The sequence below is a fragment of the Pogoniulus pusillus genome, chromosome 10 (assembly GCF_015220805.1).
Source record: "Pogoniulus pusillus isolate bPogPus1 chromosome 10, bPogPus1.pri, whole genome shotgun sequence".
Classification (NCBI taxonomy): domain Eukaryota; kingdom Metazoa; phylum Chordata; class Aves; order Piciformes; family Lybiidae; genus Pogoniulus; species Pogoniulus pusillus.
In genome coordinates this window covers 27,279,940-27,299,986 of record NC_087273.1, presented here as the reverse complement: position 1 = coordinate 27,299,986, position 20,047 = coordinate 27,279,940, and the positions used below count along the sequence as shown (strand labels likewise).

At 41.4% G+C, this 20,047-nt stretch overlaps 1 protein-coding gene across 1 annotated transcript in view; it reads right to left on the bottom strand.

The window, feature by feature from the left end:
* Nucleotides 1-20,047, bottom strand: part of GABBR2 (gamma-aminobutyric acid type B receptor subunit 2) — a 662,133-nt gene that overhangs the window by 397,195 nt on the left and 244,891 nt on the right. The window contains exon 3 of the mRNA XM_064150058.1: nt 14,712-14,882. Within this exon, the coding sequence (XP_064006128.1) occupies nt 14,712-14,882 (171 nt within the window). The remainder of the gene's footprint in view (nt 1-14,711; nt 14,883-20,047) is intronic.

The following is a 20,047-nucleotide window of genomic DNA, read 5'->3' as shown; positions in this document are numbered from 1 at the left end:
AATTTCAACCCTCCCCTTGAAGCCTTTCTTCCCTTTCTGTAGAGCAAATGAATAACACAAAAAGAAAGCAGAACTGTGACCATGTGGCATTCCATACATTCTCCTGCATTTTTAGATTTGGAGTCTGAGAGAGATGATTGTGATGTCTTTTCTTAAAACCTTTTCTAAGGGTGTCCTGGTAGGGCCTAAATCCTTCCAGGCAGGCTTAACCCTTGCTCTCCTTCTCCTGTTGTGCTATGGTCCAGGAGCAAGTAGATGAGCAAACAATAAGGGTTTGGCCCCAGCAAAGCCTTGAGGGCTAGGGGGCTTAGCACCACATCTTTGCTGTCTGCGACTACCTGAAGGGAGGCTATAGCCAGGTGGGGGTTGGTCTCTTCTCTCAGGCAATCAGCAACAGAACAAGGGGACACAGTCTCAAGTTGTGCCAGGGGAAGTATAGGCTGGATGTTAGGAGGAAGTTCTCCACAGAGAGAGTGATTGGCATTGGAATGGGCTGCCCAGGGAGATGGTGGAGTCACCATCCCTGGAGGTCTTCAAGAAAAGCCTGGATGAGGCACTTAGTGCCATGGTCTAGTTGACTGGATGGGGCTGGGTGCTAGGTTGGACTGGATGATCTTGGAGGTCTCTTCCAATCTGGTTGATTCTATGATCTCAGATGTCTTGTGCTGCCCTCACCCTGCCTGAGTAGTCAAAGGAGGCACGAAGCTTTGGATTCATTGGCCAGAACAATGGTGCTAGTGCCTATTGGCCAGTTGGATTGCAAACTTAAGTATATAAAGGGGGATGATTTAGAAACCATGACTTTTCTACACCAGCCTTTCTACATTAGCCTTTCTGCACCCTGCCTTTGCCTGCACGGAGTCTCTCCCCATTTGCGGCTCCTTAACAGGCAGCCACGAGTTGCAGCTCACACCAGTGGCTTAGCAGCATCTCCTTCCTCCTCTGCCTGAAATATTTGTATTTCACCCTGGGATCAGCACGAGTTTGAAAGTGTCTTTCATACGGGAGACTTACTCAGGGACCAAAGAGTTGTGAGCACATATGCCAGGGTGAATGCCGAGACTCCAAAGCCATTACTTAGAATTTTCCTGTTCTCATGTTATTGTTTTCCAAGTTCTGATTGTTTAAACTGTTTAACTCTGTGCAATTGCTTCCTGTTGACCCAAAATCCAAAGAACCTCAGGGAATTTTCCCGATTTCTGAATATTAATAAAAATTATCCATATAGAAATTAATAATCATAATTCATAACTTTTTTTTTTTTACAAAGGGAAAAGGTTTCTCTTGCACTGCAAAGGTTCCACTCTCCTCACAAAGCACAAGAGATTCTGCAACATGCTGGAACTCAAGCCTGAGTCACCACAAAGCCATCTAAAATTGAGAATGAAGACAGAGAAAAGATGATATAAATTTCAGTTGGACACAAGCAGAATAACACAGAAATATTTCTTAGGATAATATAACTTAAAGAAAAAAAAAGCCCAGTAAATAAATGTATCCATTAATAGACAATAGCACTGAACAAAATAAAGAAGAACACTTAATAACTACTCTCATACTCTCAGGTAATTCTAGCTTTAATAATTCCTAATGAAAGTGATAGGAGATGGACATATTTTTTAAATCATACTTAAGTAATGGCCCCAGCCACTGAACTAGCATGTGCTAAGTTCAAGCAGTTGAACAACTGCTTTGTCCTCTTGACTCCAGTGTTTACAGATTACTTTTCACAAAGAATGGCTTCTGTTAAATTTGTGTACTCTTCTGGGAAAGTTCATCATTCCAAAAGACATTCCATGACTTCTCAAAGGTTTTGTTTTGACCTCGTAGCAACCAAGACCCTGAATTTTGATCAATTATTTCAGAAATGTTTATTTCATTAAAGTGAGATTATTCTCATCTGATCTGGACAACGTGACATTTTCCTACTACTCATCTACATCCTGTGCACAACTGTGCCCACTTTTAAATTTTACCACTGCAACATCAATTTTAATTTGAAAATATCCTGCAATTTCCTGATGAATGGGTGATAATTAGATACCAAATCAAAACTATTGTGGGAGAAGAATGCTTGCAAGTTAAATCACTGTTTAGAATATTTCATCCTTGTATTATCATTTTCTAAAAAACAAGCACCAAAGCATAGCAAAGCCCAAAACAGATATGGGGCATTGCAATAAAACTTCAATGTGCATTGCTGACATCTGTTACAACAAGCATTGCCTTAAAACAGCTTTTCAATATAAGCTAAATAGGGAGGTGGAGGAGTCACTGTCCCTGGAGGTGTTGAAGAAAAGACTGGATGAGGCACTTAGTGCCATGGTCTAGTTGACAGGGTAAGGCTGGGTGCTAGGTTGGACTGGATGATCTTGGAGGTCTCTTCCAACCCGGTTGATTCTATGATTTTTTTTCTTTGAGTTTAAATTAGTCCTGGTTTCAGATAAAAGAATGATTTTTATATCTAGTTCATTAGGAAACTCTTAACTGTATGAGTTTTTTAGCCACAAGGTATTAGAGGTGTCAAAGGTACTGATCATTTCACTCCTTGCAAGTACCAACCTATCACACATGCACAATATAAGTTTTACACATGAAGGAATTCAACAGTTCTCTGAAAATTCTTAAGTTTGATTTGGTTTTGTTTCCCAGCTCATGGGAAACCTGTGGCCTTGTAAGGTCATAGTGGAGTATAGATCTCCAGTGCAAGATGACACAACCATGTAATACCACTGCATAGCTCTAATTCTCTGCCAGGTGGTGTTCTAACCTACTTTTTTTTTCCCCTTCTGATTTTTGGAAGCCAAAACAAACAAATAAGAAAACCCAACAACAACAAAAACTAACAAAGAACACCCCAAATATTAGGAAACAGAATAAAAGGTGAAAAGAAATAGGACAGAATACTATTGCCATAAAAGAAAAGAGAAATCCTACTGTGGATGACGTTTGCACAATAGGCAACAAAAAAAAAATCCTTTTATGGATGCCCTTCAGAAAATTCCAGCAAGTGACCACCTACATTTTACATGCCTAAACTTCTTTGCAGAATCTGCAATTTCTTATTAAAAGAAATGTCTCTATCTCTTCCATTTTCAATTATTGCTGTGATTCTTTCCCCTTAAGCCACTTTAAAACACCAGCAAAGAGAACAGTTTCCTATTTATGTGAATAGTTTCCTTTAACATTAGTAGAAGTCACTGTCAGAGAACTGCTTCTCTGTGAAGATCTTAATGGCCAACTTGAATTATAGGAAAGCAGAATTGCAAGAGAGAGCAAGGGAACTTATTATTCTTAGTAAGCTCAAGACAACCTGAAATAAGTTGTTCCTAAGTTTTTGCTATAGAAATCAGGAACGGGCTGCCCAGGGAGGTGGTGGAGTCACCATCCCTGCAGGTGCTCAAGATAAGACTGAATGAGGCACTTAGTGCCATGGTCTAGGTGACTGGGTAGGGCTGGGTGCTAGGTTGGACTGGATGATCTTGGAGGTCTCTTCCAACCTGGTTGATTCTATGATACTATGATTGAAGTATTCAGGTACATCTATGCCTGTACTTCAGCTTTGCAGGTCAACTTAGAAATGATGAGGACAGAACCTCCATCTTTCTGTTTATCAAAATAATGGGAATGATTCTGGTAAAAAAGGAGTGTAACTTTCTGAGATCAGGAAAAAAGCAAAGAAATAATTAGTTTTTATTTTATAGGGTGTAAATAATGTACAAATTTGGATTAAATGCAGGCTGTTTTTCTAGTACTTTTACATCGGAAGTTCACTTTCAAAGTAAGCATTGACACTTGGTGAAAATTTACTTTAGCTTTTTCTTTTAGACCAGTGTAAATAAAAATAAAAAACCTCTTTGTCTGATGCAGTATATATTTCAACAAAGAATATTTAGGACCATATCAAGGCATCTCAAGCATCCTCCAAGCATAGGAAGAACAGACTATGTCAATAACTGCCCAGTAACAATGAAAAAAACAACCTTTGCCTCAAAACTTTGATATTAGCATTTCAAAAAGGCCTAACAACTTATTTTATTTCCAGTTACCTTTGTAAATATTACTGGGTACTGGGCAGAATTTATCTGTTTATTTTGTCCTGACTATAGAAATTTATGTTAGAAGGATATTGCTGCTTCTCCAGAAGCAGCTGAGCACATGGAAATGTAACCAGGAAAGGAAAGACATGGCAGACAAAGATCTTTTCATTTCCTTTAGAGACAAAAACATGAACCAGCAAAAGGAATCTGAAAGGCTTTGTGGAAAGAATGACATGACACAGAAAATAAACCCAAAGACAGAATCTAGGATGAAGACATGGCAACTTGAAATAATAAGAAACATTAGGAAGAGATAGTTGGAAAAAAAATCTCTATAGTTAAATAATTATATTGGAAAGGTTTCCTTTTTTTCTGTCCTCATTCTCTTTTCTCCATATTTTTTATTTACTTCCACTTTCTCTAACCTTCTGACTCCCTTCTCTACTCTTCTGCTCTTAAAGTTCAAGGTACAGGCCTCCTTCTAGGATGAGATCAATGGATACTGTTCAGAGTTTCCACCTTAAACATTGCTGTTACTTGGTAAATCTCATGCTTCCAAGCTCTTTCACAGAGAAAAAGTAGAACTTTTCTTTCTGCCCAAAACCCTCTCAGCAGCTGTGATGGAGAGTGGAAATCTCTACTCTTGTTTTTCCTCAGAAGCCAACCCTAATAAGTCAGAGTGTAATCACAACCTGAAGTGTGAATAATGTATACCTACAGCCATCAAAACCTGGTGCCAAGAGCTTGGTCTCCATCTGCAATTTGAAAAGCTACCAGATTTTTAATTCCTTTTCTCTGCCTAATCCCTCTCAGCCCCTCAGTAACTCTCTCACCGAATCTCCTTATGCAACAAACTCTTAACAGAATTGACCACTAACTCAGATCCTAGTTTGCACACTCCAAAGTTAGATGCTAGTTTGCACACTCCAAAGTTAGAGAGTAAGGCTGCAATAAGAAAACTTCTAGATTAATAAGATTTCTACCTTGCAGGGATACACTATGTTGAGTAGGCTTGTTTAATGACTGCTTTTCTTCGGAACATTTTTTTCCTCATTATTATATTCTCATCCCTGAGATGAGAATCTGAATTTCTAGATGCTAAATATTCTCAAATTAGGCAAAATAGGCCCTGGCAACCTACTGAGTAGATGAGATGATGTCAGTGTGCAAAATGCAACACAATGTTAAGAAATGTTATGTGTTAATCGTGTCAGACAGAAAAAGTTCTATTTTGTCCACTTGCAAGGGTTATTTATCTTTAGTTTTTGTATCACAGTATCACAAAGGTTGGAAGAGACCTCATAGATCATCAAGTCCAACCCTTTACCACAGAGCTCAAGGCTAGACCATGGCACCAAGTGCCACGTCCAACCTTGCCTTGAACAGCTCCAGGGACGGCGACTCCACCACCTCCCCAGGCAGCCCATTCCAGTGTCCAATGACTCTCTCAGTAAAGAACTTTCTCCTCACCTCCAGCCTAAATTTCCCCCAGCGTAGCTTGAGGCTGTGTCCTCTTGTTCTGGTGCTGGCCACCTGAGAGAAGAGAGCAACCTCCTCCTGGCCACAACCTCCCCTCAGGTAGTTGTAGACAGCAATAAGGTCACCCCTGAGCCTCCTCTTCTCCAGACTAAACAATCCCAGCTCCCTCAGCCTCTCCTCATAGGGCTGTGCTCAAGGCCCCTCACCAGCCTCATCGCCCTTCTCTGGTCACACTCAAGCATCTCAATGTCCCTCCTAAACTGGGGGGCCCAGAACTGGGCACAGTACTCAAGGTGTGGTCTAACCAGTGCAGAGTACAGGGGCAGAATGACCTCCCTGCTCCTGCTGACCACACCATTCCTGATGCAGGCCAGGATGCCACTGGCTCTCTTGGCCACCTGGGCACACTGCTGGCTCATGTTCAGGTGGGTATCAATCAGCACCCCCAGATCCCTCTCTGTCTGGCTGCTCTCCAGCCACTCCGACCCCAGCCTGTATCTCTGCATGGGGTTGTTGTGGCCAAAGTGCAGCACCCAGCACTTGGAGCTGTTGAACGCCATTGTCACCAAGCTATTGAATGCCTTGTCACCAAGGCATTTCTAGGTTATCAAAATCAATAAAGTTTGTGTCAGCATCATGAGAGAGATTATTTCATCTTTTATTTTTCATATTGTTAATCTATTCCATTAGCTTACTGTGCACTTCTCCTTTCTTCTGTCTTTTTGAAATGCCACCTACACTGATAACATTACTTTAGGAGTTCTCAATATTTCCAGGAAGAAGCAGAGGAATCACATAAAGAGGTAACTATTAAAAAAGTAGAGAACAACAAAGAGTCACTTGAGAGGAACAGAATTTAACATGTTTTAAAAACAATCCCAGACTGTCTAGTCAGTGGAAAGGAAAGGTGCATTGTTAAAATCTGTCGTGAACATGCCTCCGAATGTGAAGTTAAGATGCAGTTTCACTGAATTTTAACATGACAGGAACAGTAAGAAACAACTAAAGCCAGTCTAAAGGAAGGGTCCTATCACAAAACAGGGAAGCAAGAATCCCTCTTGGTGTCCCAATGCCAACTTCCAGCTTTAAATGTACTATGAACTAAAAAATGTTCATAAAATGAGCAACATGCAGGAGAGGCAATAAAAGACTGAAGACTGATCAGTAAACACAGCATTATCTGAAACCCAGTACTTGATCACACATTTTTCTGTTCCCCAGTGTCGTGGAGGGCCTGTAGGCCCAAAAAGAGGCTTATTTATGCCTTGACTTGCCTGGACATGTTTTTCTGCCAGGACCCCTGGTTGTAAACAGCTTGTGTAAGCCCACACACACCCAGCTCCTGTCTCCCTGGGGTAAATCCATGTGATCCCCATATTTGGGAAAATCCAGGCAAGAACCTTCTGCCTATTATGGTAAGGTTTGGCTGACTGCCAACCTGATTGGTCAGTCTAGTGGCCAAAGGGACCATTAATCTTGGCCCAAATTCAATAAATAGGGGTGCACAGGTAGACAAAGTGCTCAGTTCTGACTCACCTGCTCAGCTCAGACCCTCAGGCACAGACCCTGCATAGCTCAGCCACTCAGAGGCCCAGACCTCATGCTTTAACTCACTCGCAGCTCACCTGTCTGAGTACCTTTCCTGCAGAGCTCATTTAAGCCTGCACATATATATATATACGAGGAGCCCATAGTCTCCAGCCAGCTGTGCACATCTGCACACCGTTGTGTTATCAGGACCAGATCCTGCATTGCCTTTACCTACAGAGCTCAGACTCCCAGCAGCCGCGCACACTTGGCATGCCTGCTGCCTATCATGGCCTGGTAAGTGCCGTTGCCGCCGAGATAACCAGGAAGCAGGCTTTGAATCGTCTGCACACATGGTCTGAAGCTGTGAAGAACTGTGCCAGAGACAGCATGATATTCTCCTCCTACTATACCCCAGATCCTGCCAGCTGAGAATTCCTGGACAGAAGCATCCAGAAGAAGCCAGCAGCACCAAAGGCAGAGATCTCCTCTTCGCCAGGAGAAAAGGTCAGAAACCTATTTCCCCAGAAGCTGGCAAGATTCATCCTTTCCCCTCAAGCCAGGAGGATTCCAGCCTCAGAGTCCACTGGCAGAGACCCTAAAGTCTGGACACTAGACATAGGCTGTGACGCAGCCCCGGAGGGTGATTAATAATTAATAAGAGTTGAGAGTAAAAGGTTTAATACCTCTGTAATAAAAGTTGCCTCTGCCATAGAGCAGAATCAGTTTCAGCCTGCTCTGCTGGGCAAACAGCTTATGACCCCAAGCGGCATTAAGCTATGGGGAAAACTCCTCTCTCTGTTTATAGTTTGAATGTTTGCTAGTTAATTAACAAAGTCTCTGTACATATTTTATCCTAGATTGTTTTCATAACTGTGTACCAAATATTAATATACAGCGGTTGGGGGTGGTGAGAATTCAGAATATTGAGATTAATAAATCTATATTTTTATATAAAATTATCTTGCCCCAATTAATTTCTCCCCTCTGCCAAAAATGTGTAGGCACTGAGAATCCCCCTCTGCAACACACAGTCATATTCTGAAGCTTTTGCACTTTCTACAGAACTGGTGGCTCTCAACAGTTCTCAGTTACTGACAGTTAAGCATGACTTCATTCTTATTACTCTTCCCACCCAAACATGAAATGCACCAAACACGAACCACAGGAATATTATTTAGTTTGCCTAATTCAAAATACATTACTGAAGAACAAGTAGTGCTAGACAGCAGCAAAATTGGAAGCTCCAACTGCTGCATAATCTCCAGTCACTTGAAAGTTCACCTGGTAACTGGAAGCAGGATGTAGTCAGGACTTTTTCAAGAACTCTGTGTGCAACATTAAAGTTCTTCAGGGATGATAAACATTAAACCTAGCCTTGCTTTAAGCACTATGCTGCACCAGACAACCTCTTGAGGTCCCTTAAACTTACGTTTATCCTATGATTACATACCACAGCAAACACTTAAAACTGGAAATTCTGTAACTTAATTTATAAATCTTTGCCACAGAACTATTAACTTTTGCAGGAGATTCTTCTCCCAGGGATGAGAACAGGGTAGCAGTTCCCAGAATCTAGGACACAGAAGCTTAATCAATATGAAATTGCCCTAGTTAACAAATGAAGTTTGTACATTATCTTTGTATCAAGATGTTGTGGTTTGGGAGTATCAGACTAACTCAGCAGGATGGAAGTTAAGGAATGAAGCTATATTTATAGTGTACAAAAATATACAAGCATATATATATTACATATACAAATATTCACAATTATAGACAAGTTAAAAGTAATACAGAAATTCAAAATCCTTCCCAAACAGCCAGACTGCCCAAGAGGGCTCCCGACCAACTCCCCTCCTTTCCTCCCCTCCACTGCCAAGCTCAGAAATAACCAGATAAATCTCTGCATAGCTCCTGTGATAAATCTGCAGAGACCTGAGGTGAGATGTCAAAGGAGCCAACAAGGAGGTTAGAGGAAATGGTCAGACCAGGTTACAGAGGTTTCATGCAAAGGAGTTAAGGTAAGATGCAACCAGGCACACAGACTGACAGAAAAGAAGTGAGAAGTGAATGCCTTATCTTATATTCTGACTACTTATGTCTCTCAGCAGAATGAATGAGTGATATATGCATCACTACTATTTATTTCTCTTTTCATGGCCAATGATCTAATTTCTCTCATTAAAATATTCCAGTTAGCCTCAAACCAGCACACAAGACAACTTATACAATTTAAATATTAATCCAATCAAAGAGACATTTCAAATTGTACAAAGAAAGCTGAATAACTCATAAAGGATGTTAAGTGTGAGCTATCCTATTGGCAACCACAGGATTCAGGTCACTGGAAATGTCATAACCCTTGGGATCCAAGCAATGCTAAGAAAGAGAGCCTCAAGCCACGCTAGCAGTACCAGATACACAGATATTGTCCATATGCTTTAAGAACTGAAAGCATGCTGGTGTAAACTTCTCTAGTCTTTCTACCTGTCTTTTGCCTCTCTGTGTGACCTGGAGAACAAGGAAAACATAATATTTTTTAATAAGAAAGTGAAGTTATTTCCCCCAGGTAACAGGAGATGGGTGATAATGCAAAATCTCTCCAGGAGGAGTTCTCAAGGGAAATGGCTGGAATAGGAGCAAGACATCCTCTGTGGTTTTGGCCTCCAGAGGTAAAATGGACTAAGACTGATAATCTAGACACTGCAAGGTAAATAAACCTATCTCAGCTTTATGACTTTCAGGGGCAGGTAGCTTCTGGACAAGCTGGGTAAACTTTGATTACTAAGACATAAGATCACAGCACAAATTGCAGAGACAGGAAACAGAAAAAACTCAGAAGTTAAATTGCAGCTGAAGGGATGCAATTAGAGTTCCCATTGACTAAACCATACAGGTATAAAGTCTTCTCTGTACAATATGAATAAGGAGGCAGTACCTATCCCTACATGGGGTTAGGTGGAAGTGCAACTGGAGGAACTTAAGCCTTCTAGACTTAAAAACTGATAGTCTTTTTGGGAGATGGGAAAAAAAAAAGAGGGAGAATTGCTAAGAGCAAAACTACCTCAGTTGCTACACAGGCTTCTCTGAAGACCCCATTAATTTACTTCTGCTTGTTTTATTTTATATGAGAGTAAACAGATGAAATCCAGTTACTTATGGTCTAGTGGCTTGTAACACATTTTAAACACAGAAAAGAGGAACCACGTCATAAATTCATCAGCATTTTACAGCAAGGAGATAAGTTTCAGATGGTATTCAACAACTCTGTCACATTCCAAAACTGGCAGAGGGGTAGTTTTTCCTGATGTTACTTTAGAGGCAGAATTAAGGTTTCAATAGATAAAGTTACACTAGCACCTGAGGGTCACTAACAGTATCACAGAATTAACCAGATTGGAAAAGACCTTCAAGATCATCAAGTCCAATCTTTTACCCAAGACTATCTGATCAACTAAACCATGGCACAAAGTCTTTTTTAAAACACTTCCAGGGACAGAGACTCCACTACCTCCCAGGGCAGCCCATTCCAATAGCCAATCACTAATTTTTCCTTAATATTCCCTCCTCTGAGACTTCCACCCAGAATTTTAGAACTGTGTCTTCAGTCTCTGGCATGGGCCTGCCCAGCAGTCACTAGACCTGATGCTGACCTACAGACTGATTCCCTGTCCTGGTCTGCAGCCTCGGCTGAGTATAGCCTCAATGTCCAGGCCTGCCCTCCTTCCTTGCAGTGGGGCTAAGTAATCACATATTCTCTCTCTGTTGCCAGTGGCTCACATCCTGCACTGCTTGAGACACCCAATTAATTATCTCTTCCAGTTATTCCTGAGAGGAAGAGAGAATGTGTCTGCAAAGGGAAGGAAGAAACTGCAGAGAGGTGAAAAATGAAGGATGGAGCTCAAGTAATTTCCAAGACACAGGACTCAATGTGTTCTGTAACAATCACCTGAATTCATGGAAGTTTTAACTGGATCTTGCATTACCTGAAGGCTTTAATGAATCACACTAAAATCAGTTTGCAGTCTAGTACAGAAGGTTGTTGCTTTCTTCTCAAGAGGAGTGGAAAGACTTTGAATTCAAGTGCAGCACTCTAGAAATATTAAAACTGCAGCTTTTGGGGGTTTGCTAAAGCAACCCTGACAGATGTGAAGTCCACCTTCCTGTTTCCAAGGAAGATCAAAAATCCTCATGATGTATCCAGGTGGGGGTTGGTCTCTTCTCCCAGGCAACCAGCAACAGAACAAGGGAACACAGTCTCAAGTTGTGCTGAGCGAGGTACAGGTTGGATGTTAGGAGGAAGTTCTTGACAGAGAGAGTGATTTGCCATTGGAATGGGCTGCCCAGAGAGGTGGTGGAGTTACCAGCTCTGGAGGTGTTCAAGAAAAGACTGGATGAGGCACTTAGTGCCATGGTCTAGTTGACTGGATGGGGCTGGGTGCTAGGTTGGACTGGATGATCTTGGAGGTCTCTTCCAACCTGGTTGATTCTGTGATTTGTTTAGTCATCTACACAATGAAAATTCCACAACCTAGCCAATCTATTCTGCTGTTTTGCACTTTAAATATTTCCCATAAAAAACATTTTTACATTACTATTACGTTTTATAGGCCATAGAATCACAGAATGTTAGAGGCTGGAACAGACCTTGAAAGATCATCTAGTCCAACCTCTGCCAGAGCAGGATCACCTATACCAGATGACCACATGTGCCTGGTCTAGTTTCTTCTTGAAGACAATATTAGATGTGGTGTTCCAACTGACATCTAATGAGCACTAAGCAGACTTGAAATTCACTCTGTGTGTATTGTAAATATTATGATACAAATGGAGTGGAAAAAAATGAGATCTGTTTGTTTTCTTCCTTCTTTTACAGCAGGTCAAGCAGTTTGACCTTCTTGGTCCTTACCCAGGTTGTGGCTCATTGTAGTGTTTCCTATAACTGGTTGAAGGAAAGAAGTCAGAGAGTTGTGATCAATGAGGTGGGATCTAGTTGGAGGCCTGTAACTAGTAGGGTTCCACAGGAGCCAGTACTGGGACCAGTTCTGTTCAATATATTCATCAATGACCTGGGTGCACTGTCAGCAAGTTTGTTGATGATACCAAACTGGGTGGAGTGGCTGCCACACCAGAAGGCTGTGCTGCCATTCAGCCAGACTTGAACAGGCTGGAGGGTTAGAGAGGGAGAAATTGAATGAAATTGAACAAGGGCAAGTGTAGAGTCTGGCACCTGGGAAAGAAGAACCCCAGGGATCAGTATAGGTTGGGGACTCACCTGCTGGAAGGCAGCAATGGGGAAGGGGATTTGGGAATCCTAATTGATGGGAGGTTGACTACGAGCCAGCAATGTGCTCTTGTGGCCAGGAGGGACAATGCCATTCTGGGGTGTATTAGAAGGGCTGTGGTTAGTAGGTCAAGAGGTTCTCCTGCCGCTCTACTCTGCCCTGGTGAGGTCACATCTGGAGTACTGTGCCCAGCTCTGGGCCCGACAGTTCAAGAGGGACATAGAACTGCTTGAGAGAGCCCAGTGCAGAGTCAGTGATGCTGAAGGAAATGGAACATCTCTTACAAGGAGAGCCTGAGGGAGCTGGGGCTGTGCTGCTTGGAGAAGACTGAGAGGTGACCTCGTCAATGTTTATAAATATGTGAAGGGTGAGTGCCAGGAGGATGAAGCCAGGCTCTGCTCAGTGATGCCTAAGGGGCAAGGGGTGGCATTTGCAGCATAGGAAGTTTAATGTAAACATGAGGAGGAATTTTTTCCCTATGAGGGTGACAGAACCCTGGAACAGGCTGCCATGGGGAGTTGTGGAGTCTCCCTCTCTGGAGATATTCAAAGCTTGCCTGGACACATTCCTGTGTGCTCTGGTATAGGTGATCCTGCTCTGGCAGGGGGTTGGACTGGATGAGCTTTTGAGGTCCTTTCCAGCCCCTGACACTGTGATACTGTGAACTTTTTGTGGAGATCTGCTGCCTAGACGGCAATTTTAACTTTTTTCACTTACACATTATTTAGATTAAAACCTTTCTTTACTTGCCAAGATCATTCTGAAGGGTAATCCTGTCCTCTTGCTTGCAGCCTTTCCCAAGTAAGCATCAACCGCAGATTTAATAAACATTTTCTCTACTCCACTATCTACAGAAAACCTTATCTGTTCCTAGAGAAAAAAACACTTGACAGAATCTCATTCTTCTTGTTTGACAGTGAAATAGAGATAAGCACTTTGAAATTCTAATTCCAAGCCAGAGAAGGACAAAGAATAACATACTTTTTGATGATCTTTTTGCTTCACTATTTATTTTACATTCACCTGACCTGATGTCAATTAACCTCGGTGGCAGGAATATTGGTTAGAGATTGCTCTTACAGAATCTTCCTCAAGATCAAGTTTCCTTAGATTTCTTTACAAACACCTTCAACATTTTTCAAGTCATAAAACATCATACTTATCACCTACTCCATCTCCTCAAGATTTTTTTTTTTCTTGACATAGAGGGAAATTAGACTGCTTTACATGATTTATTCTTGACAAGTCCAGTTTGGCCATTGTTTAGCATCATTTTGGGTTTTTTTTTATGTGATTTCAACAGATTATCTGCCTGAGTCTTTCCAGGAATTAAATTTAGCTTCACTGGTCTGTAATTCCCTGGGTCTTTATGTGTTTTTTGGTAAGAGAGATACAAGCATTTCTTCCCTCCCCTCTACTTTTTACCCTTTAATTCTCCAAGCTCATAAGAGAAGCCTCTAGATTTCTTAAGTACTGCATGGTGAATTAATTGTGCCAGACAATTTGAAAATATCTGACTCAGATAAGCAGACTCTAACCTGTTCTTATCCCTCTTCACAAGTTTTAATTATGCTAGTCTTCAGAAAATGGCCTCTTTTTTTAATGAATGCTGAGGGAAAAAAAAAACCAAACAGAAAGAAAAACAAACCAGATAAAAAAAACTACAACCAAGAACCTGTCATGCCTCTTATTAATTTTGCCACTCTGTCAATTATTGGGACACCTCTTTCCCTTGTCTTGCTCTGATTAATTACTTAAGAAGTAAGACATTTTCTTTTACCTACTCCATTGTTAAAACAATGTTTAGGGTGCTTGGCCCATACTTTATTGCAATTTCTGTGACCCAAATTTGAAATTCAGAAGATTTAGAGGGTGCAAAGTATGAATCTTATCTATTGTGGGGGTTTCAGCCATTCCTGTCTCAGTAAGTTATTCCAGTATTTTCAGCTACAAGCTTATCAGATTTTGTTCCTCTCTGTTCAGATTGATGTTATAATAAATCAGAGCACAAATAGAACATGATGAAGTTAGATTCAGTCTCTTTTAAGTGAATCAATGTCAGGATACAAGCTTCCTTCAAAATCATATTCCTTGGCAAGTCAAAGATCAGAAAGGAACTTTTGCTACAGAAACAATCTTGGGTGTGAAAAAAAAAAAACAGGAGATCCCATAGGGAGTATTTACTATAGACAGTCAAATAAATGCCACAAAGGAATTAAGTTTATTCAGTGACCTAGTTCAACAAACCCAAACAATACTGAAACACTGGATCTGTTTCTTGTTACTTAATTGCTATTAATGTTATTAATGCAGGAACTAGCTACTTGAAGGTCTGATATTAGTAGGTCTCTTTGTGCACTATAAAGTAAGCAAATCTTACCTCAGAGAACCTTTGTACATCCTGGGTTAAAGTTCCTACTCTCTTCCACTTGTAATGTTTGAGCAACTTCAAAATTGCTGGATTTACTGCATTATCAGATGGCACTGTCCGGAAGAAATAAGGGTATTTTTTCTTATCAGCCAATTCTGGGGTTGTTGCTGCAAATGAAAGCTGAAAATAAAAAACAAGACAAAAAAAAAGAGAGAAAAAAAGTCACCATGAGTCATCTAGGAGCCAAAGAATGTAACAAGGCATAATTCACACATTGAGGCAACTTTCATTCTCGTACAGTTTGGACTTTCAAAGAGAATTTTTAACTACCTTAGCTCTATAAACCACCTGCAACAAAATTAAACTGGGAAATCTTCAATCACTGGCACAAAATTCTGTTTGAGATGATGTATCTTACTTAGCCCTTGTGCAGAAGCTCTAAGGGAGTAAATCTGTGATGAATTCCCTATAACCATCCCTCTGTGTTCTCCTCATAAAAATTGTGAATAGCTCAAACTGGATATTCTCAAACTCTTATATATACCTAAACTGGAGGGTGAACCTCTAATATCACTTCTTCCTCTCTTCAGGTAATAAAACAGCTCTAGGTAGCAGAAAGAGATAGAATAATTATGGCATCCTGTCTAGGTTCTAATTTAAATTTCCAGAGACTCAGATAAATTTGATAGAACCAATAACAATTTGTAGAGTGCCCTTCCCTCTTTCCCCTCTTTTCCCAAAAGGAAAGGATTAGAAGGAGAGAGAGAGAGAGAGAGAGAGAGGAAGGCAAACACTCTCAAATAAATAAATCTCACTCCATTTGGAATAACTTAAAAAGGTATCTGAGGTAGGGAAGTTACAAAAGGTTAGGGAAGGGAAAACAGCAAATACAAAATGCATAAATACAACCTGATTGTGATGGCTTGTTCTGCCTTGTGGGTGATGGCCATGTGGTGAAACAAAGAGAAACCAGGAACAGATGGTAATAGTGGTATAACCAAGGCAGGGAGTGCACAGAGAGAGAGGAATAGGAAGTCCCCCTGCTTTTATGGGACAGGAAGGGGGAGTGGGCTAACCATCACTTGGTGGTGTTCAGCCCTACCCCTGGGGAGTGGTCAAGACCATCTAGGGTCAGGTTCAGGGTTACTCCCCCTGGAGTGTTAACCCTATACACATCCAAAGCAGCAGCTCAAAATTTTAACTGGCTCCCAGTTTCCTGCACTGAAGCAGCCCCCTATGATCCATGATGTCAAGGAGGAGTCGTTGGCTAATTCCAAGTGTCTGACAACATCACAATTTGTACATGGTTTGAGAATGCTCATAATGAGCAAGAAAAGAAACTTTTTAAGATGCACACACACAAAACACTCAGAAAATTTCCCTGAATTCTTCTGCCCAAGTTAAAGACAGAATATTTTTGTGAATGATCTTCATGCAGTGTTACGATGGGAATGTCCACATAGCTACTTTTTGCAAATGTTCCTGTTCCAAAGGTACTCCTGGGCATTCAGTATTCTTTAGGTTGATAGGAATCTGTTTCTCAGATGCTTTTCTTCCAGCCATACATAGTAGTTGAGGGATTTTTAAAAGTACTGATTTAATGTAAATTGGCTTGACTGCCATAAAGTATCTTCCCTAATACAGTTGTTACATTAAGTCTTTCAAATTCTTTAAATAGTCAGAAAACATGGGTGAATTCAAGCCTATATAAGCACATCAAACCATAGCATTAAGTTTATACTTTCTTCAATCAAGCATTCAGTAAACTAGGGCTAAATATCCTTTTTTTTTTTGAAATTCAGAATAGGCAGTTTCAATCTGAAACAACAGTTCTGACCTTCTCTTCAGGTTTATAAAATCTAGATTTAGCCTGGTGGAGACAAGATTTGTGGAGGGATTGCCATGAGCTAATAAGCAATGAGCAACCCCGTGCTGCAGAGTGTTCTTGAATCCATCTCGGAGGCAGGAAACCAGGTGGTGGGTGGCACCCCCCACATGCAGCTGCATGTGGGCAGAGTCAGCCAGCCACAGGGGGCTGAGTCTACAGGTTGTTATTGTAAAGTTAACCTGTCTGTACCACACACATAACCTTGAGCCAATCTGTACTTCCCACATGTACCAATCTCAATCTTAGTTATGCATGCCTCTTCCAAGTAGCATATAATCTGCTGTATTGCCTCAATGAAGTGTACTACTTGCAGCTAACTCAGACTGAGTTGTCTCTTGACTACCCCAATCCTGCCTCCGCTGTCTTCCCAGGGCCGCAAAGGCTGGTTCTCTCTCTGATTTTAGACTCACAAAGAACACATTGTATTGTTATAACCAGCTGAATACAGCTTGCTTTCCTGACTAAAAGCCTGGAAATCCAAACAACTGGAAGTGCATAACTGGACAGTTCACATTATACCATTTGAAAAGGCAAGATGCTTTCTCTTCACTAGTCAAAAGCTGAAGAATATTTTGGAGACCTTCTTCTGCCTTGCAATTCTAAGGCAAAACATTTTAATGTAGCAACTGCTCTTCTATTGGATTTTATGTAAAATGTACACTATGAGGCACTATGAGATTGTCATCCCAATTTTCAAAACCATATTGGTTGGGTCACCTAGAACTTTGTAACATTGAGCATGAATGCTTTTAACATACATAGTTAACAATGAGTTTTCGAAGAGCTGATTTCAAGGGAAAAAGAATGAAGATTTGCCAGGCAGACCTATCCAGCTTTTCTGTCTAGTCTTGTAATGCCGAACATTGTGCATCCACAGCACAACGAAAGTGGAAACAAGGACCTAGAGAAGCAATTTTAAATCCAGCATGAAGAGGAATGCCTTCCAGCATCCTGGCTCCTTGCAGCCTGGCAACTGCAAAGGACTTGCTTTTCAAGTTATTATGGCTTTGGATCGAACATAATTTGATTGACCCTTAAGAAAAAGAAGTAAAGAGCAATGCTGAAGTGACAGTAGTGACAAATAGCATCAGCAAGTTTCATTTAGCTCAGGTTCAAAGACTGAAAGGTAGGATTTTTGGATCAGAAGAGTAAATGGCCATAGCATGAGGAGCATCTCTGCAGCTGTAAAGGGGCTTTAGGACAAAGATCTATGCTACAAGTAGAACAATTCAGATCCATCCTTTGACGTTCACGTGCCTATATTAGTATACTATTTGCCCAAATTTCCTTGGGAAACATGGAAGCAAAACCTTACCTCTCCTCATTGATTCAAGAAAGATAAGGAAATCTCATAATTTAGATTTCTCACCCTTGTAAAATGAGAAGAGATGTATCCAAATTTATGAGTAATACCACTGACATCTGAATTACAAAAGAACATTCTCCTTCATCTTCTTTTTAAAGAAATCGGTTTTTTAAATACAAAATGGGAAGATTTTATAAGCAATTATTAGAATGTAAAATATGTTCAGAGTCACAGAATCATAGAATCAACCAGGTTGGAAGAGACCTCCAGGATCATCCAATCCAGCCCTATCCAGTCAACTAGACCATGGCACTAAGTGCCTAATTCAGTCTTTTCTTGAACACCTTGCACCACCTAACTGGGCAGCCCTTTCCAATAGCAAATCACTCTCTCTGTCAAGAACCTCCTCCTAACATCCAGCCAATACCTCCCTCAGCAGAATGTAAGACTGTGTCCCCTTGTTTTAGTTGCTGGGAGAAGAGACCGACCCCACCTGGCTATAGCCTCCCTTCAGGTAGTTGTAGACAGCAATGAGGTCACCCCTGAGCCTCCTCTTCTCTAGGCTAAACAACCCCAGAACTGAACACAGGACTCAAGGTGTGGCCTGACCAGTGCTGAGTACAGGGGAAGAATAACCTCCCTTGTCCTACTGGCCATACTGTTCCTGAAAATAGGCCAGGATTTCATTGGCTCTCCTGGCCACCTGGGCACACTGCTGGCTCATCTTCAGCTTACTATCCACCAGTAGCCCCGGGTCCCTTTCCTCCTGGCTGCTCTCCAGCCTCTCTGTCCCCAGCCTGTAGCGCTTCTTGGGGTTGTTGTGGCCAAAGTGCAAAACCCTGTACTTGGCCTTGTTAAATCTCATCCCATTGGCCTCTGCCCACCCATCCAGCCTGTCCAGGTCCCTCTGCAGGGCTCTCCTACCTTCCAACAGATCAATACCTGCTCCTAGCTTGGTGTCATCTGCAAACTTACTGATGCTGCACTCAATCCCCTCATCCAGATCATCAGTAAAGATATTGAAGAGGACTGGGCCCAGCATTGATCCCTGAGGGACACCACTAGTGACAGCTGCCAACTGGATGTGGCACCATTCACCACAACTCTCTGGGCTCAGCCGTCCAACCAGTTCTTTACCCATTTCAGAGTGAATCTGTCTAAGACATGAGATGCCTTTCTTTCAAGAGTCACACAGACCATGGGTGGCCTTAATCTGCATTGCTTCCCCATTTTAGTAAGAAACTCATGAGAGATCAATTAATATTTAATTAACGATTTATTTGTTGACTCATTTCAATTATTTTTTTTCTTCTTACAGAAGTTGAATTACATTTTCACTAAATTCTCCCTATGAGAGTTTAGGGACATGCAATGAACTTAACCCAACAATCACCAGCACTCAATATTCTGCTTTCAAATGGACAAAGAGTGAAAAGATAAAAAGTAGTAATGAAAAGATCATGTTAATAAATGAATTGGCACAATGCAAGCTTGTTAGAAAAGTGTGTGACACAGCACATCTACACAGAAATATCAGTGAAATATGCATTACAAAAACATTAATCTAGGTGATCAAACAATGGACTCTATGTGAGTCCATTCACATATGGTACAGCCTTTGGTAACCAAACATAAATCCTCCATATTTTAGGGCTACAGTTGTGTATTCGTAGCTGCTTTGAAACTTGAATCTATTGAAAAAGTTACTGTGGACTGGTGGAGTCAGGTTCTGCCCTCAGAAATGGGAACACCCATTAGAGAGCACCCCAGATCAGGTGGCACCTGTGTCCTGCCCCCATCAGGCTGAAAGCAGAAGCCTAAAGTAAAAGAGTGAGTGGAGGCAAGTTCATGGTCAAAGCAGCAGGCAAACTCTTTCCTCATCCATCTTACACACCCCCCCCCCTTGATAGGGCACAATGGCAATAAATTCTTGCCCAGTGCATCAGTCAAGTTACCCCAGTTACTCCCCCAGCCCCCAACTGCCCTTGCAAAACAGATATGAAGCTCTGCAAGTGCAGCCAGTCAATAAGGAAGGCGAATCGGTTGGCTTAGAAGTATTTCTAAGATTAAGGAAGCCCAAGCATAGCATCATAATGGCTCAGAAGAGTCATCATTATAGATGACTCCCTTCTGAAGGGAATGGAAGTCTCA